This window comes from Cynocephalus volans, chromosome 3 (genome assembly GCF_027409185.1).
Source record: "Cynocephalus volans isolate mCynVol1 chromosome 3, mCynVol1.pri, whole genome shotgun sequence".
Taxonomy (NCBI): Eukaryota; Metazoa; Chordata; class Mammalia; order Dermoptera; family Cynocephalidae; genus Cynocephalus; species Cynocephalus volans.
Window position 1 is genome coordinate 156,956,238 of NC_084462.1, and position 27,605 is coordinate 156,983,842.

Below are 27,605 nucleotides of genomic sequence, written 5' to 3' on the forward strand. Positions count from 1 at the left end.
CATCTGCTTTATGGTTTAGTTCAACATTCAAATCCTATGCTGAAGAGTATGATGTTGAAGACTGAATAGATGAAGCAAAAGAAGGTAGAGCTGCTTTGTGAGTGAAGTGGGGTTGAGGCCTTAGAACCCTGCCCTCTTAGTCTTTTCCCTAGCTACCCCTTGAGGGGGTCCTTGGCATATTTAGTCCTTTGTGTAGGGGTCATAATTTAAAAATTACAGTAGCTATTAATATGTTCCTTTATGTTTGATGCTTTTTGATTTTCTTGGAGGGTAAGTTTATCTTGGTGCATCTGCTAGTTGTAAAATAGATGAAGACTGATAGGTAAAAATTCTTAGGCTTCCTGTCGCTCTGTGTTTTTTGTTTTTTTAACTACTTAGTAACTTATCGAGTTAATTTACATTTTAGACTTGGAAGCTTCATAGTGAATTTGCTGTTACAGAAAGAACTAGAGCAATGGAAGACATAATTTGTATATATTTATGAGGTTATTTTATGTGGTACGTGGATACACAATTTTTATTTTTAAATTATATATTATAATGTATATTAGAAAAAATATAATTTTTATATTGTTTATGAAAACATAGTAAGGACAAGGCTGAGTAAAAAGAAAAAGAAAAATACTAAGTAAACAGTAGTGCAGGTGGTAGGCAGATAAGGAAAAAGTCATGAAGGTGGTATAGTAGTGAGATAACTGCAGTTTGGGGAACTCTAAGCTAGAGCACTAATCATGTTTATTTTGGAGGATCTAAAGGCAGTAGGGGACGTGTGGTGATCACCTGGTTCAGATCTGTTATTTACAAATGAAGAACTAGAGGTCCATAAGGTTTATGGTTTTGCCTGAAGTCATACAGCTAGTAGAAATGGGACTGGAACCTCTATGGCAGACAGAACAGTTGCCTAGTTTGTATTTTCTTTACATACTTTTGAAGTTACCATTCAAAGTTCTTCTAGTCTTAAGGTATACTAAGTTCTGAACTTTTGGGGGTGGACTATTTATTGTGGAAAAAATCTAAAGAAAGCTAGCAAACATAAAGTGAGATGCTTTTATATATAGTATCCCATTTGATCCTTTCCACCACCATTCGAGGTCAATATTTTACAGATGAGAAACTGAAATTACTTTGTATCCTGAAGGCCATATTTCATTTAGCTCTCACAATAATCCTGTAAAATAGATAAGACAAATAGCAATACATCCATTTTACAGATGAGGACAGTAAAGCTGAAAGAGATTGTATCATTTTTTTTTCCTGCTGTTGGCGTGCTGGGGCGCCTGCAGTGAGCCTGGCCAGAATGTGACTGCCACAGCCTTCCTCCTCACCCAGGTGACCCTGGTTCCAAGGTTATGTTATTTTTAACACGCAGCAACTCAGTGGTAGTTTGGTACTAAAAGTTAAATATTCTAATTCTTAGTCCAGTTCTCTTTCCACTATACTATGGTGCTGGTATGTGCTAACCAGTTGTTCTCGGAAACATTTTGCCAGGGTAAGGAAATGAAAAGGTAATTTCATGCTAATCTTCTTTGGAACAAGGGATAATACATAGTTGATAATCAATAGGCATAAGTTCTTGCTATGTCAGTTGGAAAGTACTGTCTTCTGCCATTTAAAGGATTATAGTGTATCTGAAGTTTTTGAAAAGTTGTTCTTTAACAAGGAATAGTCTTTTATTTTTTTTTTTAGGTGTGCTAGATCAGGCATGCTATAGTCATGGGTATACTATTAAATGTCTGTAACTTTATTGAATGCTGTCTGTATTTGGTATGACAAAGGAATGGTCAGTTAAAGGGGAAAAATAATCAAATAGTAGGTTACCCTTTGAGATCAGGTCTGTTTCATATAAACCTTATTAAAGCAATCTTATTTGTTCCCACAGTTTAATCCCCTTTCTCCTCTGTACTCCCTGGATGTTCTTGCTGATGCTTCTCACCGAAGGTGTTCACCAGCACACTGCTCTGCCAGGTAATTGTCCTCAAGTGGCTCTTATTTTCTTCTGGGCAATACCGTATCCCTTTTTATAACAGTTCAAGTTGTAAATTATGTTTGTGTATAGTATCCAATTTGATCCTTGCAAAACTTTTTTGAGGTAAATGGATGTTTTACAGATACAGAAACTGAGGCAGAGCGGTGAAGTCTCTTTCCTGTGGTCACATAGCTAGTATGTGATTAAATCTCAACTTTGACCTAAGTCTTCTGGCTTATATTTTACATTATTTCTGCTGCTAAAAGCCTCATCTTCAAAGAACATTATTAATGTTCCTTGCCATGACCTGCAAACCCCTGCATAATCTGACTTCTCCCTACATGTTTAGCCTCCTTTCATATAATTCTTCCCCCCCTTTCTGGGAGAGAGACTCAGCTGCTCCAGAGAGTTCCATGTTCTTCACAAATAGCAATTCTTTTCTGCCTCTGAAACTTAGCATTTGTTCTTTTTGCCTGAAAAACCGTGTTAAAGCTCCTGCCTGTCTCAACTCAGGTGCTACTTCCTCAGGGAGGATCGCTCAGACCATCCTATCTAAATGGGCCGCCTCCAGCACTTTCTGCTCATTACCTGTTTTCTTTATAGCTCTAATCATAGTCTGTAATGAATTTGCTTATTAGTTTATTTTGGTGGGATTTTTTCCCCTACTTTTTCCCCCAGTCTCTCTCTGTAGAATATAAGCTTCAAAGTATCCCCATACTTTGAAGTGGTATAATTTTATTTTGTTCCCTGATAAATCCCCAGGACCTAACACAGTGTCTGGCACTTGCTGAGCATTCAGTATATATTTGTCAAATGAATGAATCTTACACCTCTCAATATAAATGCTCTTGTTAGGTGACATGGGAAGTATATAAATGGTAGCATCCACTGGCAGTGCTGTTATGCACAAAAGAGCAGCTAATAGGCTGGACCACAGAACTTTTATTATTTCTGGTGGGACAAATATTTTTTTTCCAAGGTTTTGATGTTTGTTTTCTTTTCTTTTTTTCCTCTTCCTAATAAGTTCTAAATAAGTTCTAAAATGGATGTGCTCATAGGCTTGGGGTGCAGCCTGCACAAAGAACTTACTCTTTCATGGATACAGTTAGAATTTCCACTGTGGGCTACAATAATAAACTCTGCACTAGGATCTACTGCTTTCTACTGGAGAAGCAGAATTTCAACAGGGATAGTCTTTTGAAAAGAGAGGCCATCAGAAATGGTGTTACTAAGAATGTGGAAAATTGTGGGATGATATAAACTGCTACTGTAAAGCCTTTTCTTCAGTAGCATGCTGTTTATTCTCATTCATTCATTCAATGTTTGCTGACTCCTTGCTATGTGCCAGGCTCTTTGTTTAGGTACTGCCCTCAAGGAGCTTACATTCTCACGGGAAAGTCAGATGTGGAGATTGACAGTTACAATAAAGATATGATATGAATAAATATAAAGCACAGAGGATGGGGTCCTAACTTAGAGGCTCAGGGAGCTTTTCTTAGAGGTGTGGTGCTCAAGCTGTCTTGGAAGACACAAAATCTCAATCCATAGAAAAGCAGTCCTCCAGTTTTTTGTCTTAATATGAAATAAAATAATGGCTGTGTATACTCTTTGGGAAAACTATATGAGTAGCACCATTTCATGTTAGATGCTGAAAGCAGATTTACTTAGCCCTCCTCCCTTTACCTCTGCTACATAGAGCTGTGCTGTGCTGAGATCAGTATATCTGCTTTTTTCTATTCGGTTTTCTGTTTTCTTTAAAAGCTTTATCCTGTGGCTGGTCTGGGAGACAGTTTGTTGTTTCTTTGTGTATCTCATTATTTACATCATTATCTTCACTTTCTTGCCTGGCAGTGTTTGTGGCTGGACTTGGAAACGTAAGGAAGTCTTAGCCATGCTTCTAGTGCATTTGGCTCTAGGGAAATATTGTTTGTTGCTTTAGACCATTGCTAAAAAAGCAAAGGAGAAAGAATGTGGAAAATTATAGACTATATTTGTCCTTAATTCTACACATCATTCCCGGGGCAGTAGGATACCAAGTGGGTTGCATGCATGAAGATTCTTTGGGATAGAGGAAAAAAATTTTTAAATTTACGTTTATTATCTTATCGTTGAAAATTTTTTTTGCTTTTAATTGTACATGTATTAGTCTAGTAGCACATATTTATATGTATATATTACATATATAATGAGTATTTCCTTGAAATTTTTTACTAATGAGAATGTACAGTAAATGAAGTTTGGCAACCACTACTCTGTGGGAAATGATCAGCACAAATGACCTCTGTGCAGTTTTTAGAAAATGTGAATGATGAAACACTGAGCTCTCAGCGCTACCTCTCACTCCTTTGAAATAATGGTGGGGGTCTCTGCCCAGCAAGGAGTCAGTGAAGAAGGGGCTCTCTAGCTCCAGTGTAGCAGACTGATGAGATTGAATTCAGAACTAGGTAGTGGGCTTTGCGAAGAGTGGACTATTTAAGAGAAGCCTGGAACCAAGGAGGGAATGTGAAGCAGTAGGGTGGTAGGCTAGAGGCAGGTGAATGACTATATTAAAAATGGATTCAGGTGGAAATTTTCTTTTTCTTGTCCCACTTTATTTGTAGTAGGAAAAGGTTTCTTTCAAAGCATTTAGGCAGCATTGGGAATTTCACACCCATCATTAGAACGATGTGTGTGTGGGGGGGGTGACTATGTTACCATTGTGTGTGTGTGTGTGTGTGTGTGTGTGTGTGTGTGTGTGTGTGTGTGTGTTGACTATGTTACCATTAGTGGTATAATTTTATTTTGTGAAGAGAGAAGTGTTTCCTGTTTTATCACAGCTTTCCCTGAGGAGGGCTGGTGTATTAATTTGCTGTATTGCCTCCTGGCTGTTCCCAGGCTGTTTTTCCTCTTCATCATGGAATTTTTAATGGCCCTGGTGCCTCTTGGGAAGCATGTGAGGAAGAGTTCCTCAGGGAGTACTTCCCTTTTTTCACATGCCTATAATTACTCTCCTTTAAGAGCACAAAGAGTTTGATAATCATGCCTGAACTGTGAAGGTTCCCTCCTGTCAGGTTACTGAGCTGAGGTTGCTTCTTGCCCGGACGCTGCCAATTCCACTCTCTCAAGCACTTGACTACTGCATAGGAGCAAAGGCTCCTCAACTGTTTCCTCACTGCTAGAGCCATGTACACCTCTGATGCTCAGAATAGGTTTGGGGACCACTGGGGGATGATGAGTGGCCTCAAGATACGCTCTTGTTTAGTACTTTATTGCTATAACAAATAAATAATAGGACCATAATTTTAAGATAACACTTTATTTATATATATTATTTTTGTACAGCTTAGATAGCAGGTAAAATGGATGGGAAGGAGAGTTTTGTGGTCTTTGTACCATCTAATAGATTTATGGATTAAGAGGGTTTCAGAAATACCACCCTAGAAATACTTAAGTTTGGGGGTTTTCAACCCTAGCTGTACTTTGGAATCACCTGACAATCTTTAAAAAATATATCCATGCTAGGCTCCACCTCCAGAGATTCTTATTTAATTGGTCTGGGATGAGACCCAAGCATTGGCATTATTTTAAAGTTCCCCAGGTGACAAATATACAGCCACAGGTAAGAACGATTGCCCTAAATGTGTATGGCTTTTTGACTGGTGCTTCGTAATTTGCTTAACAGGGGCTCCCATTTCATGACTGGCATAAGCTCTTGCCTTGGTATTGTGTGCATGATTCCTTCTGAGAGGTAGAACTCTGGACTTTTCTTAGCTTTGAAGAACCTGCTGCAGGTGAAGAAGAATGTTAGTGTCTAGCACAGTGCCTAGCACATAGATTCATAAATGGGGGAGGGCATAGATTTGCTGGATCGATGTACGGATAGGTGGATAGTTGGCTGGGTGTGTGGATGATATTCATAAACCAGCTATTTTGATTTGGCTGTTTTGGTTGCTAACATTGGGATTTGCTATTAAAGTAGTATTACTCAGTATTGGTGTTAAGAACTGCTTCTGCTCAAACAGCAGATGGTGTAATTGGTGTTCTGGTAGAGGCAGTGGTATTGTTAAGAGCACAGTCACAAATTTGTAATAGGGAGATTAGTGCTGTAGGCAGCTTTTCCCAAAATTAGAGATTTATTGCTTGTGAAGGATAGCTTCACTTACCATTATTACCTATAGAAATGATAGCTAGAACTTATTATTACATACAGATCAATTGCATCTATGTGATGCACAAATCTCCAGTTGTAGTTTTTGATTGTTTTATGGCAGTTTTGAGTTTTCTCCAGCTTTAATGACCTTTCCTCTGTTTTGGCTGGTGATTTGTTAATGCATTATCATTTTCATTTATTCTGTCTTACCTTAAGTTCCAAAATAGCAAAGTACATGTTTGATACCTTCTTTCATACAGGCCAGCTTCCTTTGAAATAAAGGAAGCTTTTACATTCAAGAAATTATATTTTCAGTTCCAGTGAGGACAGCAGATATCAGCCTGGTATGCAAATATTGTACATGTTCCTTAATGAATGTATGAAGAGTCTCATACCTTCTATTATTTTCTTCATGGTCTGTGAGATATTGGTATAGGCAGTATGAGATTAAGAGCATAGATATTAGCATGAGGCAGATGCAGGTTAGAATCTTAGCTTTACCTGGGCAAATGACCTAACCTCTCCATACCTCAATTTCCTCATCTTTAAAATGGAAATATTAATACTTTTCTTATTGGACTAGTAGGGATCAAAATGAAATAATATATGTAAATATTTAGCATCTTGGTTGCTAATATTATTTTTGTTACATAGTTACTACCCTACTCTGTCCTTAGGATAATTGCAATTTTAAAAAGTTTCAGTTGGCTTCCAGGTCATTTGCTAATGAGATGTAATACAGATTCTTGAAGTGTGTAAATGGCCTCAGATGGACTGAAAGAGGAGGCATTTGGACAGTGTTTGGGTAAAAAAGAGAGAGACCTTTCTGCCCATTAGAGAGTTGAAATATGATAGACTGGGCTCATTGTAATTCATTTTATCTGTTCACAAACGTTATGATCTGCATATCAGAGTTGTGTGCCCAGCTGGTCGTGCCACTTGACAAGGAGTTTCAAAGAGCAGAGAGAAGACTCAATTCATGCTATTAATTTTGACCTTTGGAGCCATAGTAAATAGCCTTAGGTTTTACCCCAGGGCTTGGAGGAAAGAACCTTTTATTAGTCCTATATCTGTTGGGGATGCTCTGATGTACAGCAGCTCTTGCCTACCTCTTTGGTGTCTTAGTTTTGTCCACGTGAGGAAATGCTTCTGCTATTATATTGTCCATAATGCTGCCAGAGCCTATTGGAATTTCCCATTATATAGTACACAGTTCTTGAATCTTTTGTCCTCTGTTGGAGGGTCATGTTTATAGCAGCTCTCAGCTGGCTGGCATGTTACTGCCTAAGTGGAGTGATGAGAGCATTTTTTTCTCTCTCTGTTTTTCCGTTATAATATACCCATCTTTCCCACTGATGTGAAACAATTCTGTTCCTGTGGGTGGCATGAAACAGCTTCATGATATGTCTACCTTGGCCTGGCCTCGCTGAGGGAAGTAGATCAGGGAGGATTTTCAGGTGCTAGTGAGCAGTTTGTCACAGACTGCTGAGGGTTAGATTTGAATCAAAACCATTAGTGGAATTGCCAGGATTTCTTCCTACTTCATAAGCCTCCTCTGTTTCCTAGGATAATTGTGGTTTTCTCTCCCTAGCTGCTCTTGGTGTCATAGGGCTGGAAGTTTTCCCATGTGCAAGTCTGTGAAAATATTTCCCCTCCTGCGTGTTTAACCCTAAAGATAAAATCACATGTGAGGGAGGGTTCTCTCTACTTCCCTGGATTTAATCCTCCTTTCCCTCATTTTGCCCTCGCACTTCACTTGTTCCTTGATTACAGCTCAGTGTCTCAGATTATTAGTTCTTTCTTATGAATAGGTCTTCCTCCTATTTTGTGAGCTCCTGGGGACTGGGCCTCAGCTCAGTCATCTTGAATCTACCCTCTCCACATCCAGCGTAGTGTTTTACACAGGATAGGACTCCATAAATTTTTGTTCAAAATAATTGAGAATAGATTACTAATTAAGGAGAATAATAGGAATATATGATATATATGACCGTTGGTCTTTAGAAACATCAATTTTTTTCCTGATGTTACTTATTTGTGTGTGTTTAAGAAAAAGTACAGCAAATAAATACCTTTTTCACATTAAATTTTATTCTTATTTCATACAAAAAATGAACTTTTCAATAGCTTTAAAAAATAAGTGATTTTTGAAGGTGAACTGTTTCTTAAATTAGTTTGCCATAGGCAGATAAAGACCGTCTTCTCTCCTTAGGAGTGACTCTAAACATCTTTGTTCTAAATCTAAAGCAGTCACTTCAGTTATTTTTTGCCAACATTGGTTCTAGTAAACATGCATGTATTTCTCAAAGTAATTTTTTTCCCCTAAAAGTACATTCCTGCCCCAAGGGCATAGTGATCTGCCCAGTTTCCTAAGTAACACTGCAGTTTTAACAACTCACCTGATCTTTCAGTTACCTGCAGTAAAAAATAAAGTAGAAATGTGTTTATGCATGGATATAAAGAATACTCTTTCAATTAATTGTTAATCTTTAGCATTCACCTTCACACAGGATAAGAATTTAGTGACTTTTTCTGAAGTAAGAATTTTTTTTACAAGAGTGTATTTATTGCTTTTAATACTCATTCCTTCTGCACCCTTATACCCTCAATAAATTCTTTTTGGCAAATCCCACCACAGTGGGAAAATGTGACACTCTTGAGGGAAGTACTGGTCCCTGTGCTCAAGCTGCAAAAGAAGTACGTGCCCCAAGTGTTCACTGGCTTGAGTGGAGATGGACCCTGAGGCCCCATCAGATGGGACAGAGCAAGCACAGCCTGTCTCTTCTGTAGGTTGATTGCTTGTATACTGGGGAACAGTACTTTTATCTAAGTTTATATTCGTTTAATCATTCTGTTCTTCTTTAGGTAAATATTTAGATCTGTATTATTGACTAGGTTGGCTTTGGAAATTTGGTAGATTTTTTTAACTCAGAATTTTCACAGTGGGTAGGTGCTTGTCAGAATTACCTGGGGAAAAATTTCAAAATAAACATATTACTGACCCTGCTCCCACTCCAGCCCAATCTACTAAATTAGGATCTTGGTGGGGGCATGTGTTCTTTATAAAAGCTCTATATATGATTCTGATAACCACTTGCCACTCCAAATGAGAATGGAATTTTAACTTGGAAGAGACTTTAGCTTAACTTGTAGTTAGCCTTTTTTTGCACTCTGAATTATTGAAAGGTCCCTTCACCTAACATATATAGTACATGGTTTTCAGCACAAGAACAACCATATACTGCTCTTAAAAAACAGTTTTTAAAAATCTGGTTAAATCTTCTACCCTTTCTACCTATAGGGAGGGGCTCTGTGTGTTGGTGAGAAAGGGAAGCCCAGACTTTTTCCCTTTCCTTCCTGTTACCTCATTTGTGCTCTGTTCCTTTTCAGTTTCCATTTTGTGTTAGGCAGTGATATTGTCAAAGTAAAATAACACACATGAAAGAAATAACACATTAAAAATAAAGGGAGCCAGGTGGTTAAATACCCTTAACTGAACATGGGGGTGCAGAGGTGGTCAATCTCTTTATTTTTTCTTCCCTTCCTTAATTTTTTATGTCTACGATTAATGATATGGGATTATTTGGGAGTAAACAAAAAACTAGAACTGCCTCTGGTATAGGAAGCAGAGACTACAGCAGTTGCCAACCCACATGCTGAGGTTCCCAAAAATAACACAAAGGGGCCCTTCCTAGCCCCACACATATTATCTTTTACTCCCAAATAGGGCTGCCCTAATGTTTTGAATGTGCTATACAGCATGGCAGGTTCCATTTCCTGTCTCCTTTAAATACTCTTCCTTTCTCCAGGCTGTTCTGGGTCCTTTTCCTTTTTCTTCCTCTAACCAAGCAGATGGAGTCCTCAGGTGGATTTTCCCGGGCTGTAAACTCTTCCAGTACTGGTGTTCACTTAAAACCGAAAAAGAAGAAAAATGTCTTACTGTCCTTTTAAAGCAGTTTGACTGTTTCTCATCTTCCTTCCCCAAATTTTGACTAGGAAAGGACAAAGGGAGAGAAAAATATCTCTTGAGTATTAAGATATGATGTTATTCTACCTTCTATGAAATAGCTTTCCAACCTGGAAATGGGTCTTAAGAGAAATGTCACAGCCAAGTAACCAGCATCCAGATTAAAAGAAAGAACATTACCTGAAAGAACCCTAGAAACCTTCGGTGCCTCTCCTAGCCACTGTCTCTTATCCCCCACACTCCACTTCTCAAGGGTGCCACTATCCTGACATCTAATAACATAGTTGAGTTTGAAGCAGTGGTGTTAACATTTATTCTGAAAAGTTTTGGAGATTCCTTTAATGAGCTTAAGATAAAGAGGAAAGAAGCATAAATATAAACTGTAATCCCTTGTTTGACTTTTTCTCCTTCTGAATTACTCATGATTGAATTAGGTCAAAGTGCCTGGACAGTTAAAGTTTGGATCTGTATATACTCAAGTACTGTTGGCTCTCTGTATCTGCAAGTTCTGCATCCGTGGATTCAACCAACCATATATCGAAAATATTACAGCAATAAAAAATAATACAAATAAAAAACAATAAAGAATGACAGCTATTTACATAGCATTTACATCGTGTTAGATATTAAACAACTATTTACATAGCATTTACATTGTATTAGATATTATAAGTAATCTAGAGATTACTTAAAACTAGAACCTCAGGCAAACCTGAGAATCTTGTTAGCAAGGCAAGAAGAAAACTGTCAGATGGGCAAATTTTCCTACTCAGAGGGCCCCTAATCTGGCAACTTCTTAAACAAGTTAAATCTAGAAATGATTTAAAGTGAGTGTACAGGAGGATGTGCAAATACTATGCCATTTTATATCAGGGACTTGGGTATCCTTGGGTTTAGGCATCTGTAGGGGGTCCTAGAGCCAATCCACAGCAGATACTGAGGCATGACTGTACCATGTTTGTGGAAAAGATGGAGTATATTCAGTACATTTCTCTGTTTTGATGAGGAACAAAATTTTGTAGTATTACTTTCTTTTCTGCTGTGTCTTGGCTTCAAAGGGAATTACCACCTCTCCATTCAGACTGACGTGTTGTCTACCTTTGATGTTCTGTCATCTATGTTAATTTATTATTAAATTAGCATGCTGACTTAGACTTATTCCCAGGATTTATAGAAGGTATGAAAAACAAACTGTTTTCCCTATTTATACATTTATTTAGAATTAACTATTTGTACTTTCAGAATTAACTATTGATGGGGTGTTTAACTTAATGGTAACTCTCCGTACAGGAGAGAGTAATCAAAAAAAGGTGATTTGAATGGAAGTTTCCAAACCACTGGCTTTGTATTGTACATCTCTGCCTCTAGCATTCATTGCATTAAAAAAAAATTTTCTTAGGATTCCAGACAAATTCTTATATTTTCCTGTTTATAAATTGAATTGATTCTTAAGCTTTACTATTTAGAGAAACAAATGTGAGTATGTGTGTGCGCGTGCACATGCGTGTATGCTTTTAAACTGAGGTAGTTGCCAAATTAGGGGCCCTCTGAGTAGGAAAATTTGTCCATTTGACAGTTTTCTTGTTGCCTTGCTAACTAGGTTCTCTTAGGTGTGTCTGAGGTTCCAGTTTTACGATTAAGCCATGAGACTTGATCCCTAGCTGAGACTACCAATTAGGAGTTCATCTGGTATAATTTTACTGATTCCTTTTTATATGTTATGTACTTTGGCTATTTTTAAAAAATTGTGGCTAAAACATACATGAAATAAAATTTACCATTTTAACCACTCTTAAGTGTTCAGTTGGCCATTTGATTTTTAGAAATTTTATTCACTCATATCAGTTCTAGTCAACAGATATTTAATGAGGATCAGCTATGTACCTTGTGCTGATGTTGGTAGATAATTTGAAAATTATGAAAGAACTATAAATATGGTCCTTCTTCTCAGGATCCCTGTTCTTAATCTCAAGGAGATGAAGCCTCATTTAGGGAAACAAGATATATGTACACCAGTTAAATAATAATTCATGGTAGATAAGGCCTCAGATGTTCAAGGAAAGCTTTGTGTAAAGGTATGACTCAATTTGGTTCTTAATTCAGGGGCAGGATCTTTCTCGTTTGAGAGGTGGGAAAAAGGGGGAACAGTGGTTAACTAAAATAGCACATCAGCTATTTCAGTGTTAAGTCTGTCTTTTCAGAGAATCTTTGCTTTTCTAGCTTTGACACTCTCAGTGTTTTGTTTTTAAAATAAGCTGAATTTTCAGATGAGGAAACATATTATTGGCACATAATTCATATTTTTAAAAGTCACAGAAACCAAACTTATTCAACTTGTGATATAGACAGTATTAAATAAAAATCCAGATTTAAGTGGCAGAAGAGTTCAACTTTCTTTTACAATTCTATACAAATATCTGTGTTCATGCAACATTAAACTTTTCAGTATATTGTCATTTGGGAGTAGGTTTTTCATGAGTGAGTTTAGAACAATTGCATTTATAGTTTTTATGAAAAATAACTATAAAGATCAGCATGTAATGAAACACATATTTATTGTAGTTAATCTTTGATGTCTGCTACTCTGAAATCAGGTGAAAGTTTAGAATGGGTGTGTATTAGGGGTAAAGAGTGAGTTACGATTAATTCTGGATAATCTTGTGCCAACCCTTACAGCAAAAACATGGTGCCCATGGCTTTCCCCAGGCTATAATTGATCAAGAATTTCATCTAGGCTGCGCATAATGTCTTACAATAGGAATTACACAGTTAAAACCATTTTTTCTCTTTTCATATCTACAGACAGGCAAACATACACTGGGGACCACCATGTTCACGTGACATTAAGAGGAAACGGAAACCTGTGGCCACAGCATCTCTGTCTAGCCCCAGTGCAGGTGAGTATATATGCAGTTATCATTTATTGAGCACCTTCTGTGTGTCAGGCACAAAATTATGTGTTTTTCTACCTAATCTTTTTGATAAGGTGGGTTCTTTTATTCCCATGTTACATGGGAAAACTGAGACTATATGTAATTTGCCCAGTTCTCTCTGACCCTGAGGTCTATGCTTTCTTACTGTGTTACGAGGCTTTCTGGAGTTTTAAGACCTATATTCTACTATCAGGCAACCTCCAGTCATCTGAGGTTTTGTTCTAGCACAGATGGGAAATTAGGTCCAAGTTAATGAAAATCCAGTTGGGGTGGTAGTTTAGTCAGTAGTCAGGAATTGCATGAGTTTATTTACATTCTTATTTGGTATACAGTACAATCCACTCTTACTTTTGTGTATAATAGAGTGCTAATATTTAACTGGTCATGAAAGTTCTAATTAAAAACTATTTTTCAGGTTAAAACTTTTTAGTTTTCTGTGCAAAACTAATACTACTTAGTAGAAGCCTATTAAAATAGTATTTATCTTTGGTGGGGGGTAGTGACCAAGAGAAGGCACAAAAAAGCCTTCTGTGGTGCTAGAAATGCTCCATATCATGAACTAGGTAGGGGTTACATGGGTATTTACATATGTAAAGACTCTTGACCTATATACTTAAGATTTATGTACTTTACTGCACGTATGTTATTCCTAAATGAAAAAAGGGACAGTTATGTATTTATGTCAGCAAGAAAATTGGATATTGAGTATATTGCAGATTATTTTGTTTTCCTCAGAAAATACTGTATATTATATAGGTCAGAGCAATTGATAGCTGAGTAAAGAGTAAACCTCAGACAGATATGAAACTCTTCCCCTACCTTTGCTTAGTAAGTTTCAGCATACTCTGAAATTGTCCTCTTTGAGCTTCTGTTTGGGATGGCTGCTTGGTGGTTCATACTGGACACTCTTAATCACAGGTCTGACCATTACAGTAAATTTTTTTAGTGCTTTCCACATGGCCAGGCCCTGACCTGACAACTTTGCATGCATTATTCCACTTAATATTTGCAACAGCCTTATAAGGTAGGTGCTGTTTTTATTCCCAGTTTATACATGAGGAAACTGAGGCTTAAATCATTTCCCCAAGGGTACACTGTTGAAAATGAGAGCCAAGATCAGACTAGTTTCCCTATGACCCTAGAGATACCCTCTTAAACACTGCAGGTGTTTTGTCTTTTTATATACAATAGGATTGATTCCAAACTATGAACCCACATCAAAACTCAGATCCTAACCCAGTCTGTGGTATTTGAAACATTAAAACAAAAGCTCCCTTTTTAAATCTTTTTTTTCTGTTTAATATCTACCTATTTCTATTTAATATCTATCTATTTTTAGCTTTTAATTCTTTATAAGAGAAGAACCATTAGGAAGAGTTTAAATCCTTATTCCATATTAAAATCAAGAAATGTACTGGGAGGTATTAAACAAGATTTGAGCATTAAACATGTCACCTACTGAGCCCAACTCCTCTCTTCTCACTTGTTGACTAAGCCCTGCTTCACTGAACACTTTCTTTTTTTCTTCCCACAACCTGAGTGCCCCATGGAGGTGAAGGACATAGCCCGAGCCTGCGCCATCAGTCAGTAGAACAAATGGGCTTGCTCTGCCTAACATCGGGCCATCTCGGATTCCACCTCTTTTATAGAAATGAGTGATGAAGAGAGGTGCGTTCCGCTTTGCCGCTGTATTAATACACATCAGGGGCCAGCTCCTGGCACTAAATCACGCTACTGCATACATCTGTTATCAGACTCTTCACCAGTGTGATGAACAAGACTGCAGATAGAGGCTTCCTTGTGTCATTCTTTATAGGATTTTCCTAAAAGAATAAATAGCTCAGATCTCTGCCAACACTCTCCCCTGTCACTGTGATGAATTCAGCTTCTTTCTTAAACATGCAGCCACAAATCTTTTTCCTTTTTCCCCTCCCCCACTAGTAGAAAGTTTTGAGTTGAAATTGTCTGAATTTAAAGATATTAATAAGGCTAGAGAGGTGAAGAGCAGGAAGGAACAGCATGTCTTCCTTGTTTTTTGTGGTAATAGTAACAAAAGGCCGGGGGAAAAGACCCTTTCATAGGGTTGTTAAAGTAGACCCTTCTTGAAAGTGTAGCACCTTTATTTTCTTCTTTTTATCTTCATTTCCCTCTCCTTTATGGCTTTATACTGTGCAGGTGTCTAGTGCACAGAGCCACACCCTGGATCTTAGTGAGTAAGCGTGCTAATCTGCTTCTAAGAACAATATACCTGAACAGGGATTCCCCAGCAAGTCTCTACCTCATGCCGAAGTGACTAGCTGTATATGCTCTTAAAGAATGTACTTGGAAAAGAAAAAATGGATTATTATTCCCCAAAATTTGAGACTGGTAGCTCTAAGAAACAAAAAGAACTCAGAGGAAAACCAGACTTCATTTCTTGAAATGATTTTCTTCTCAGAGTGGTAGGTCAGAGCCATTGGCATGCAAATACCAATCCCTCAAAAAGTAAACACACAGCTTTTGGTAAAGGGGAATTGAGGCGAACAGAGTTTCTGTTTAGAGCCTGGAATATTTTGGCTATTCCAAAAGCCTATTCTGACCTTCCTTTCCCTGGGTAGAAAATGTGTCCTTAGAGCTTCCTTCAGAAGGGTACCTAGGAGTTAATCTGTTAATTAGTTACACCAGATTTCGAATACCAGGCCAGTGATCCTAGAGATGCATTCACGAGGGCAGGAATTTTTATCTGTTTTGCTCAGTGCTGTACCCCCAATATCTAAAAGAACACCCAACATGTAGACCAAACTCATTAGATATTTGTTGTATGACTAGATCAGTAGAATCTTCAAGTTGAAAGAGAGTTATTCTTGGTATTATTCTAACTACATGGTTGGATTCAGTAGTTGTGTTTTTAGGATGTCCCTTTTCTTGGGAGTCATAGGGCAGATTCTTAGTGCCTACTATACATTTTTCAAGTTAAAAATGTTAAAATGTTTTTTAGTAAAAATTGAATGGCTATGAAAGAACATCTATAGTAGATATGTAAGGTGTAAAGAAAAATAATACAGCAAATATCCATGTACACCCAATCCACTTTAAGAAAAAGAATATTACCTTTAAAATCTTCTTTCCACTCTCCTCAATGGTAACAGCTATCCTAATTTTTGTTTCTTTAACATTTATCATTCTTTTGTTTTTTCAAATAGTTATAACAGACCTATGTATCTCTAAACAGTATATTGTCTAATGTTTTTGAAACTTGTGTAAATGGAATCAACTGTCTGTCGTATTTTGTGTTAAAAGTTTCATCCACTTTTGTTCTTGAGATTCAAACATGTTTTGTCCTGCCAAAGTCCATTCTTTTGGTATTCCATTGTATGAATATGATGAATATACTACAATTAAACATTCTTGACAGATATTTGGATTATATCCTGTTTTATGCTATTGTGAAAAATACTGCATTGTTCTCTGAGAGAACAAGTGCAAACATTCTTCTAGGCCACTTCATACTCATTAGGATTGCTATATCAAAAAACAGAGAACATAGGGCCGGCCTGTGGCTCACTTGGGAGAGTGTGGTGCTGATAACACCAAGGCCACGAGTTCAGATCCCTATATAGGGATGGCCGGTTAGCTCACTTGGGAGAGCGTGGTGCTGACAACACCAAGCCAAGGGTTAAGATCCCCTTGCTGGTCATCTTTCAAAAAAAATAGAAAGAAAAAAAAAGAGAACATCAGGTATTGGCAAGGATGTGGAGAAATTGGAACCCTTGTGCATTGTTGGTGGGAATGTAAAATGGTGCATCACTGTGGAAAACGGTATGGCACTTCCTCAAAACATTAAATGTAAAACTATCATATGATCTAGCAGTTCTGCTTCTGAGTGTATACCCAAGAGAGCTGAAAGTAGAGACTCAAATAGATTTTCGTCCACCCATTTTCACAGCTGTGTTATTCACATAGCCAAAAGGTGGAAACAACCCAAATGTCCATTGCTGGGTGAGTGGATAAGCAAAATGTGGTATATTTCATTAAATACTGTTCATCTTCATTATTATATAAATTCATTATATAAAGCTTTCATTATTCAGAATGAAAATCTTGTTGCTTTACCCCCACGGATTTGTCACCCCACTTCCCCTGGGTGATGGAGCCGCAAAGGATTACTCAAAGCCCATCTCTTCTGAGCAGTGAGAAACCCTGAAGTGGTTAATCTCCCCTGGAACCCTCAAGTGAGGGGCATTGCTTCCTTGGGAAATTAACACCAAATTGGGGTTTTCTTCCTGCATTTAATTTCCAGACCAGGAAGTTACAGGAAGAGACATAGGTGGGGTTATAGTTTAACAATAAAGGCTGGTAACTCTCTGTGAAACAAGTCAGATGATACTCCAGTAAGGCAATTAAGTTGATCCACCAACAAAGCTTGGTCTTAGCAAGCATTCCTTCTCATAGCAATTTCTCAGTATCTTTACATAACAATCAGTAACTAGTCTGTCCTTGAGCCAGCAACCTAGCTGTGCCACAAATCTTTATCTTACACCAGAGACTTTATAGCCTGAGGAAAATTTCCAGTCTTCCGCAACGTCAATATTTGAAATTGCAAGGCTTTGGAAAACCAGGCCCTAGGAAGTACATTTGCTTTGTAGTATATTCCACAAAATCTGATACATGCTACAACATGGACAAAGATGTTATGCTGAATGAAATTAGCCAGATACAAAAGGGCAAATGTTGTATAATTCCACTTTTGTAAGCTACCTAGAATAGTCAGATTCATAGAAACAGAAAGTAGAGTGACGGTTGCCTGGGACCGAGGGAAGTGGGGAAAGGGGAGCTACGTTCAGCAGATGCGGAGTTTCCACTTGAGACAATGGAAAAGTTCTGGTGATGGATGGTGGTGACGGTTGTGCAGCAGCGCGAACATGCTTAGTGCTACCGAACTGCGCGTTTTTAAAAGGTTAAAATAGTAAGTTTTATGTATATTTTACCATAATCAAAAATAGAAAAAATAAATTTTTCTAGGGAAGAGTTTTTGTCACTGTGACTTGGCAACCATGTAGAATAGGTGTTGTTTTGGGAAATTTATTATCAGTTAAATATAAGTGAATATGTATGTGTGAGTATGTATGTATGTGTGAGTTCATGTGAGTGTGTGTATGTGAGAGAGAGAGAGAGAGAGAGAGAGAGAGAGACTTGTCAAATGTATTTCTTGCTGCTGTGGTTGAGGTTCCAAAACATTTGAAAGCTGTTGCCCTCAAGAATCTCAAAAAGTAAAATATAAAGAAAAAGAATCTCTTATATTCTTATATGTGCTATAGAGTAATAGCTTTCAAGTCGTTTTTACATTAACCCACAGTGAGAAATCCATGTTTGAATATGTGTGCGAGTGGACATGTAAATCCGAAATAAACTCTGGGTGCACACTGATACTTCCTATTTTTTTTTTCATTGAGAAAAAAAGTACTGATCATGATCCACTAAATTGATTTCATGACCCACAATTTGAAAATTACTACTCTAGGTTACATTCCTGGAAGTAGAATTATTGAGTAACAGAGTAAAATCTAAACTTTACTAGATTTTGCTATATTTTAGTGTATATTTGTTTGCAACATACCAGGTGATAGGGTTTGTGCTACTCTTCTCAGGAGCATTTGGAAATGTGAAGAAAATGTTTGCTTGTGACTAGGGAATGCTATTGGCATTCAGTGGATAGGATCCAGAATGCTAAGTGTTCTAAAATATACAGGATAGCCTTGCACAGGCAATAGTTGTCCTGTCTGGAATGTCTTTAGTCACGTTGTTGAAAAATAGGGGCCTGATTATTTTAATTTTCTACCATTTTGCTTGCATGGTATTTATTTGTGACACTGACATATTGAAGGCAGGGGGTGTGGCAGAAAGAGCATAAGGCTTGGAGTTCAGTATCTGATTTTGAATCTTGCTACTTAACCAGATTTGTTGCTCCCTGAAGAATTTATCTGATTTCTTTATACATCAGTTTCCTGATCTGGAAAATGGAGATGACAAAATCTACTTGTAAGGGTTTGCATTAGGAAATAAGATCATGAGTGTGCAGTGTTGAAGCAGTACAGTGCCTGGCATATAAGCGCTTATTTAATAAGTGATTTTTACTACATTATGAATTTGTACTTAATTCATTTGTTCAGTTAAACCTATTTTCTCGTATGGAGAAATAATTACTTAAATCTTTCCTTCATTTTTTCATAAAGAAAAAAGAGAAAACTTATGTGAGCACTTGGGCTAATAGGACATGAAATATAAGGATTAAGAAAGTTTTGTTTCTGAGTGTCTGCCACTCTAATTTGTCTTATTCTAATTCCTTTCTCCTTGTTTTTTTCCCTCTTTACCTTACTGTAACAACCTTACCAGTTCACATGGATGCAATGGAGCCAACCGCACCAGTATCACAAGCCCAGGAATCTCCAAACTCTGAGTGGTTGGTCAGGACCTCTGCAGCAGAGAAAGCCACTGACTCAACTACAGCTACATTTTTTAAAATGCCACAAGAAAAGAGCCCCGGACACAGCTAAAGAACACTATTTCACCTGCCAGGAGCTGACTCAATGTTGTTGAAACAAATGTTAGACTTTGTATTATATGGTCTTGCATATCTTAATTGACATTCCTAGTCCTCACCATCAGGGCCGACTCCTCTTCAAACACAGCAGTGGACTCTTTCTCTTAGAAAATCATCTTGTGGAAATCGCTCTCTCTTTTCTTTTTAAATTAGTAAAGTATTGAGACAGCAATTTTTTTAAAAAAAAGATTATGCTATGCTATGCTATATTTGTTACATTATTATTGCTGTCCCACATTTACATACAGCTCCATTTATAGAGCTGTTGATTTTTGCAGGTGTGTCTTTGTTCTTGAAAAAGTAGTAACTGCTTTTGCATACCTTTTGTGTAGAGTTTTTACTATCAGTTGAGGAAATCCCACATTTGCAGCCAGTTCCAAACAAATTTAAATACCAAGTTAAGACCTGTATGGAATTGTGTTTGCAGGATATAAGGCTTGCCTTTGAGCTTGGTCTTGATTCACTCAGAGTGCCAATAAGATAAATCAGCCAAGTTCTCAATTTGGAACCTCAGAAGAGACGCCAGCAGCCTGGACTTCCGGAACTTCCTCCATTTTTATGCAAATGGCTAATGGGATCACCAGCAGCCGCTTTGTACTTTACCTCATCTCCAAAGTTTGTGTTCTACCAAAAGAGGACATATCCGTATACACAAATTGGTGTAATGATGTTTTAGGTGTACAGCAAATTTAAAATTGTCAGTGGATTGTGTCTTACTATTTCATGTCCCAGTGTAAGCTTTTATGTCTTAAATGGGACTTTATTGTTAGTATTATCGATCAATAACCTGAAGCAGAAATTCATCATCTATTATAATATGGCTTTTGGGGGCCAGGCTTTGGGAAGGAAAATGTCTTTTTGACATGCCTTTATACTTGGCATGTTTATGATGGCTCAGCTGCATGTAGAGTTACATATACAGTCGTGCCTGAAGTTGGATGCTACTTTGTCAAAATGAGGAATAAGTGACTGCCTGGAGCTGCTGGAGAAAAGCCACCCTTTCTCAAAAGTGTTATCAAGACTGTCGTTCAGGGGCCTGGTTGACAGAAGGGCTCTTTTTTTGTACAAATTGAGTGCTTTTATTCTGAAATACATGGAAGCTGTTTGCTAAGTACTCACTGATCTGGTCATGTTATAGAGGAACTTCCACTCCTGTACCTAGTTATGTTCTGTCTTAAATAGGTGCTGAGTGGGGCAGTGCCTCCTTTCCCCAAAGAGTGATTGGCTCTTTTTCCCACATAGATGTAATGGTGGGCTGCTTTATCATGGTTCTTTTAAAAATTACAGTCCTTATCAGTGGACACTCCAGAATTTCTTTATCAGTGAGGTGGGGAGGTGTGTGGGCATGACTCTAGTCGGAAAGGGGGACTTGAAGCTAAGTTTACATAGCACTTTATGTAAGACTGAAAACATATCAATTGTCTGTAACAAGGAATTTGGTAGAGGGAGGGACACATGGAGATTATGGGATGGGAAAGGAGTAGTACTAAAGCCAACCCAGAGTCCCTCAGACTCTCCCCTGGTTCTCATGTGCTCATGAGTGTATTCACAGGGGGTTTCAAAGCTGCACTTTCCTTACCCATGGGCTGTACCCGTAGAAGTATAGAAAATATCTGTTGAATATAAAATGGCTCTACTGAATTGTTTTAGTGATGAAGGTAGGTTTTATTGTTATGTGCATTCTCACCTAGTCCTCATAGTGACCTGTGGCATATGTTTCTAACATACTTGGTTGGATTTAATAGAGAAATCTATGGATATAATTTTTTTTTCTTCATGCCAAACTCTGTGGTTTATACAGAGATTGATCCTGTGATCATGACCTTTTAAGTCCTCTACAGTTCAAGTGGCCAAGGTGTTCCAGCTTCTTTTCTTCATGACGTGTTGCTTAATAGTCCTCCTTTCTATCTATGATTAAAAATAATTTACATATACAACTTTATTTTTTAAACATCTCTACAAAGTCATGCCATTTTCCAGAGATGAAAACAGTCACTTGCTAAAAATCACATAACTAAACCCAGGGCTAAAATCCCAGACTTTGTCTGCATAATCTGTTGTTTTTCAGTGATAGACCTGAGGCATTCTGAGACCCATATTTATGAAACAGTATGCCATGAATGTTTATTGTCTTTATTGGGCATGCTTTTCTACACATTTTGAATACTTTCAACAGGGGTCACCCAAGAATGCAACATCTCCCTGTAACAAATGGGAAGAAAATTAGTTGCCTCCGAGAATGGAATATTAAGCACACAAATTCTTTCCAACACAGGGTTGTGAAATTGTGCCCCTCATATTAAGGTGCTGTATGTGCATGCTTAAGGAATTATTAATCAACTTATTCTGCTTGTTTTCTGTATTAACCAATTCCAGAGGATCAAGTGAATTTTGAATCTTAAAATTTAAATTTCCTTCTTATATGGCATGGTGTATAATGCCATAAATTAAGAAAAATCTGTTACCTTTCAAGAAAATATACTTCTTTCAAAATCATGTTTTTGTAACCAGTGTTGGAGAAACTGATAGCATCACTTACTTTGGGGATGATCCTTGAGCTCACATGTTTGATTTGCTCAGAAGTAATAACTGAAGCTGAGTTCCACAGTTTTTATTTGTCTCAGGGTTCTGATTTATACCAGCTAGCTACACAGATTGCCTGAGTCCTCATCTCGTGTGTTTTCCACAATGGGCAAAGTCAAGACATTATCTACTTGCATGAGGATCATTCATAAAAAGTTAGTTTGACTTGTGAGTTTAAGGGGATTTGAGATTATTTTTCAGATGCAGTATTTTAAAGAAAACAACTCTATTTGTATCAAAACTTTTGTGTTGCCTTTTGATAAGAACTGATGAGAAGAGGAAATTGGTAGGTATTTACATGGTACCAAGTTTGGAGGGGGAGAATATTTTACTGAGTGGTATATGGCTAGAAAATATCTATATCTATATATCTATACCACAGCCTGGGAAATTCTGGTGCTGCAGACTTAAAGGGGCAGAGTTATCACAGAAGTCACTTGGCATTGAAAAAGTTACAGTGTTGAAAAAGGAGCTAGGCTGGCACAGTCATTGCTGATGTGATGGGTTCTCCACTTAGGCTCCAGGTGAAGGCTCCTGACCATGCATGATTATTTCAGGTCTTTATTTTGGCTTCATCACTGTGGTTCTGCACTACGTGCCCCCCCCCCCCCTTGGGGAGGAGGCTATGTAAAAACCTCAGCATTAGAAGCTATTCTGTGTCCTATACATATGTCTTGTGAACCTTATCTGAGCTGGGATGGGAGTGGAGCGGCTTATTCTAGCAGCTGTTGGAAAGTCTAATTGGAGACAGTTAGAGGATGTGTCGTGGTTCATAGGATGGTGGGAGGGATGGTAGAAGAAGTTTGCTCTTGTCGGCTGCTTCCTTTGCTAATGCTTGAGCTGCCGGTTTTGCTTGTTTTTATTCCTTTATCTCCCACTCCTATTGTAACAGTTAGCAGAGTTGCCATTTCTGGCAACAATCAGGTTGGGTTCCTAACCCATCAGAAAACTGGTACAGAGGGGAAAGGTGAGGAAAATGGTCAGTTTCACCACTAAGCACTAAACCCAAGTGGCACAGCTGCTTTCTACTATGTTATGATCACAAAAAGATGAACATCAAATGCCTGGAAATAATAGCAACACCAAAAAGAAATAAGGTGAGCCACATTGCTGAAGAGTGTGGATTATAAGTTTTTAACAAGCCCAGAAAAACAAACTTGTGGCCAGAAGAAGAAATTTTCCAGCCACTGCAAATGGATATAAAAAGCATTTGGTAAAATTTTCAGATTTGGGGACTAAAATGTTTCAAGTACAGCATTGAAGAATGGATCAGATCTGGAAGATGTTCAGCAAGGAAAGTCTTGGCGAGACGGAGAAGTGGGAAGCAGGGGGAATAGAAGGGGAGAAGCTGAAAGCAGGGGTCCTCGAAGTGTGGCCCTCAGGCCAGCACCAGCAGCCCTTTTTTCAGCCCCACCAGACCCACCAAGTCAGAAACTCTGAGGGTAAGGCTAAAGTTAGAACCGCAGGCTTTGCCACAGTTTAAAGGAAATGTTTTAATGTACTTGTATCTTCCTAAGCTCTGAGGTGCAATCTTTATTTCCCTCCCTAAGTAAAGAGATGTATTGTGTATTTACCATATTTTTTTCTCCACAAGCTCCTGAAGGATCCTCTGGAAATATTGAGGAATAAGATGTGGAGGAAAATGCCATCAAAGCCATGTTTAGATGGATGAAAGTAACCTTTTTAAAATGGATAAAAACGTAGCAATGAATGTTTAGTCTTGAAGGATAGTCTTTTTCACAATTGACAGTAAAAACATTTATGTAAGATACTTCCATCTGTGAGTTTACCATATTTGTTCATTAGTTCTTAGTTTCAGGGGAAAGTGTCATGTATTTTCCAGCGTGATGATGAATCCTTTAAAGTATGGCTCATAAAAATGAAAACATAATTGGAAGAAAAAAACCACTTTGGTACATTGCAGCTGTGTAATAAATACCTGTTGAGTTATTGGTAATCTTTTGCTAGGACTTAATCTAAGTACTTCAGAGCATGTAAAAATCAATTTTTCCTGATCCCACTTAATCACACCCTATTGTCTTTGTTTTACATTTCAGTTAGTGATTCTGGAGGGGTTGGGACCAATAGCAATATCGTTTCGTGCTTTTTTTTTTTTTTTTTTTTTTTTTTTTTTGCTGTTGTCTGATTCATGGAATCAGTGTTTCAGAATATGGTGCTCTAATCTTAAAGCTTTGAAAAGAAATCATGACCATTTTTTCTTTATATTTTATTTGTATTAGTTGGGCTGGACCCTAACTTGTTGCTAAAGCCTACAAACCCAAGTTCTATCTTTCAGGGAATATGCATGGCTAAGGAGTTCACTGTATTTGCAAAGGTATGCTCAGAGTTCGGTAGTGTCATTTGCTCAGATGCTCATGTATAGGCTGTCTAGCTCTCATTTCAATTTTTGCAGTCTTTTAAAACACCATACAATTGTCCTTTTCCATCTTAAAAACCAGTTAAAACTACCTCTGGCCAAAAATGTTAGTGTTACTAGATATTATCAAGGTGTGGGGTAAGCTGTAAATTGTGTAAATTAGTATTTTCTTTCTCTGAAAGTTTTGACCCTTACAGACCTCTCATTCCAATGTTTCTTTGTTTTTTTAACTGATTGTACGTATCTGGGGGGTACAGTATTGAATATCAATACCTATGTGCAGTATGTGATGCTCAAATCAGGATAACTAGTATATTCAACATTAGACAATGTAATCACTTTTTGTGGCCCTTTACCAATTTCTCTCTAGCCCCCCTGCCCCCTCCCACCTCTGGTGGTCTCAGTTCTGTTCTCTCCTTTTGAAAGATCAACAAATTATTGTGATTGTTGTATCTTTGTTTATTTTTTTAGCTCACACTTATGAGTAAGGACATGTCGTATTCCTCTCTCTGTGCCTGGCTTATTTCACTTAACATAATTTTCTCTAAATTCATCCATGTTGCTGCACCATTCAAATGTTTTTAATTGAAAGAGGGAAGAAAATATCAGAGAATTTAAAAATGGCTGTGGTGGCTTTGACTTAAAATCAGACCATTTTATTTTATATAGAGTCTACATATTGCTTCTCCCAGTGGGACATGAAAAAAAACCTCATGACCATGCTAACATTTGAATTGCTCTCAAATTTATCCTAGTCATTCTCTCTCCTGTTGTCAGCAACTATTGTAAACTGGCCATTCTAAACCCTTTCTACCCCTACCTCTCAAACTCAACAGCTAATCTCACTCCTCCCCCACCAGATAACAGAGGATTAGGCAGAACTTCCCACTTACACACCCTGACATATATTCTTCTTACCTCTCTTCTTCTTGCAAGTACCTGTCCTGACCAAGACAAGCCCTTCTGTGCCCTAGGCCCTTTCCTTGATCAGATGCCTTGCTCTCTCTAGCTTCAACCTCTCACTCCTGGCATATACAGCTTTGCATTTAAACATGTTCAAAGACTCCCTCTTCAAACAAAAATACCCTTCCTCAACCCTTTGAACCCCTAACTGCCACTAAAGCGTACTGCCCTCACCTGCATTCTGTCCACTAATTCCACAATCCACTGAAGCAGTGGTTTTTAACCAAGGCTGCACATGAGGATCCCCTGGGGAGCTTTAAAAAAATCCTAATTCCCCTACTGGACCACAGACCAATTATACCAGAATGGGGAGGTGGGGACAGGAATCAGAGTTCTTTTAAAAAATGTGCAGCTGAAGCTTAGAACTACTACGCAAAACCTGGCCGCTACCCTCACCACCATTAAAATTGTTCTTGCTGGGTTCACAAGTGACTTCTATCTGCCAAAATTTTGTCCTTAGGTTGATCTTTATGATATTGATGTTGTATACAACTACTTCCTTTTTTGGAATTCTCCCTTTTCTGACCCTGTTCTCATGATTTTTCTCCTCCTCCTTTGCTTTTTCTCAGTTTCCACAGGCAGGCAGATTTGTTGGTAGGTCAGTCCTGCTCAGACTGTGGATATCTGTGTCTGCACCACCTCCATTAGCTGAGTTAGCACTTATATGCTAATGACTTCCTTTGCCATACCACCTTACTACCACTAACTTAAAGCATAGACTTGGAGTGGAGCATTTACATTCATTAATAATTAGGGCTGACCCCGTGGCGCACTCGGGAGAGTGCGTCGCTGCGCGGGTTCGGATCCTATATAGGAATGGCCGGTGCGCTCACTGGCTGAGTACCAGTCATGAAAAAGACAAAATAATAATTATTATAATTATTGTAATGTTCTAGGAAAGCATACTCTAGGTCTCTCTCTGCTCCTTCTCTCACCTCCCTTGTTCCTCCTCCTTCAAGCCCACCGAGGTAGGAGGAATTGCTAATCAGATTAGTTATATTCTATGATGGATCACCTCCGTTTACTAGTGAGTGGAGTTGCTGTTCATGAAAAGTCACACTTGGCCTATGGTCCCTCTTCTACTTTCTCCTTTCCAAGGTCTTGGACTGGTAAGGAGGCCTGAGCCCACTCATACTTAAAAAGAGGCTCCTCCATCTAACGCTGTCTTCAGTCCTTGACTTTCTGCTGCTGGTAAGATTTAGTTTGGGTTTAGGTGATGAGACAGCCCCACTTCCTCACCCCTTTTTAGCCCTGGGCTCCATGTTGGGTCTCACCTTATTAGAGAATTTATTGGGGTGTAGGCACTAGCCCTATTGCTAATAAAGTGGAACTTGATTTTCCACTTTACTGCCATCAGAGCATGCTGCCCCTGGAACTAGATATAGAGGTTCCACTCTCATCAGAAGGGACTCTGTGTTTCTCGCTTCTTTGAATCACAAGTTTCTGATACAAGATCTGGGGTGGGTGGATCTTATTAGTAGTCATGTGGTTATGTTCTAACTGTAGGAAGTGAGGATGAGGTTATCGGGTAGGTACTCCAGACACTGGACAGCCAATAAGAGTGACAAAGCCATTAAGAAAAAGTTAGAGCCATTGTCCTAGTCACTGATTCAACAAACACTGAACGCTAAATAAGCCATTCCTTTTCAGGGACCTCTTAGGGATGCAGATATCTGCCCTGAAGCAGGATATTCCTGGGTCTCTTGGATATATTCTCCTTGAAATCATTAGGACTCTATCCATAGTCTTTAATAATGGTTGATATTTACTGAGTGATTATTATATGCCATTTGTTAACAGCATCTCATTTACTCCTCAACAGCTCTAAGATAGGTATTTATCTCAATTTTAAGGCAATGAAATATGCTTACAGTTAAAGATTAACTTGCTCAAAGTCATAAAACTAATAAGTGTCAGTCAGCCAGGACTGAAACTCAAGTCTGTTTGATTGTTAAAGTGTCTGTTCCCAACCGATACCTTTGCTGCCTCTTTTCACAATATAAATGAACTTTTGGAGGCCAGGTGCATATGAAATATGTGGGCCACTGGCCCAGGACCAGGTGTCTGGTGAGTCCCCTTTACACCATTGACCTGTTGCTCCTGGTGG

At 38.2% G+C, this 27,605-nt stretch overlaps 1 protein-coding gene across 3 annotated transcripts in view; it reads left to right on the forward strand.

Annotated features, from left to right (window-relative positions):
- The window catches only part of GPATCH2L (G-patch domain containing 2 like), a 51,100-nt gene extending 26,985 nt beyond the window's left edge, over positions 1–24,115 (forward strand). For all 3 annotated transcript variants that reach the window (XM_063091988.1, XM_063091986.1, XM_063091987.1), the window contains exons 8-10: positions 1,880–1,965; positions 12,865–12,959; positions 19,368–24,115. In XM_063091988.1, the coding sequence (XP_062948058.1) occupies positions 1,880–1,965; positions 12,865–12,959; positions 19,368–19,528 (342 nt within the window). In that variant the 3' untranslated portion in view covers positions 19,529–24,115. The remainder of the gene's footprint in view (positions 1–1,879; positions 1,966–12,864; positions 12,960–19,367) is intronic.
- Positions 24,116–27,605: the final 3,490 nt, after the last annotated feature.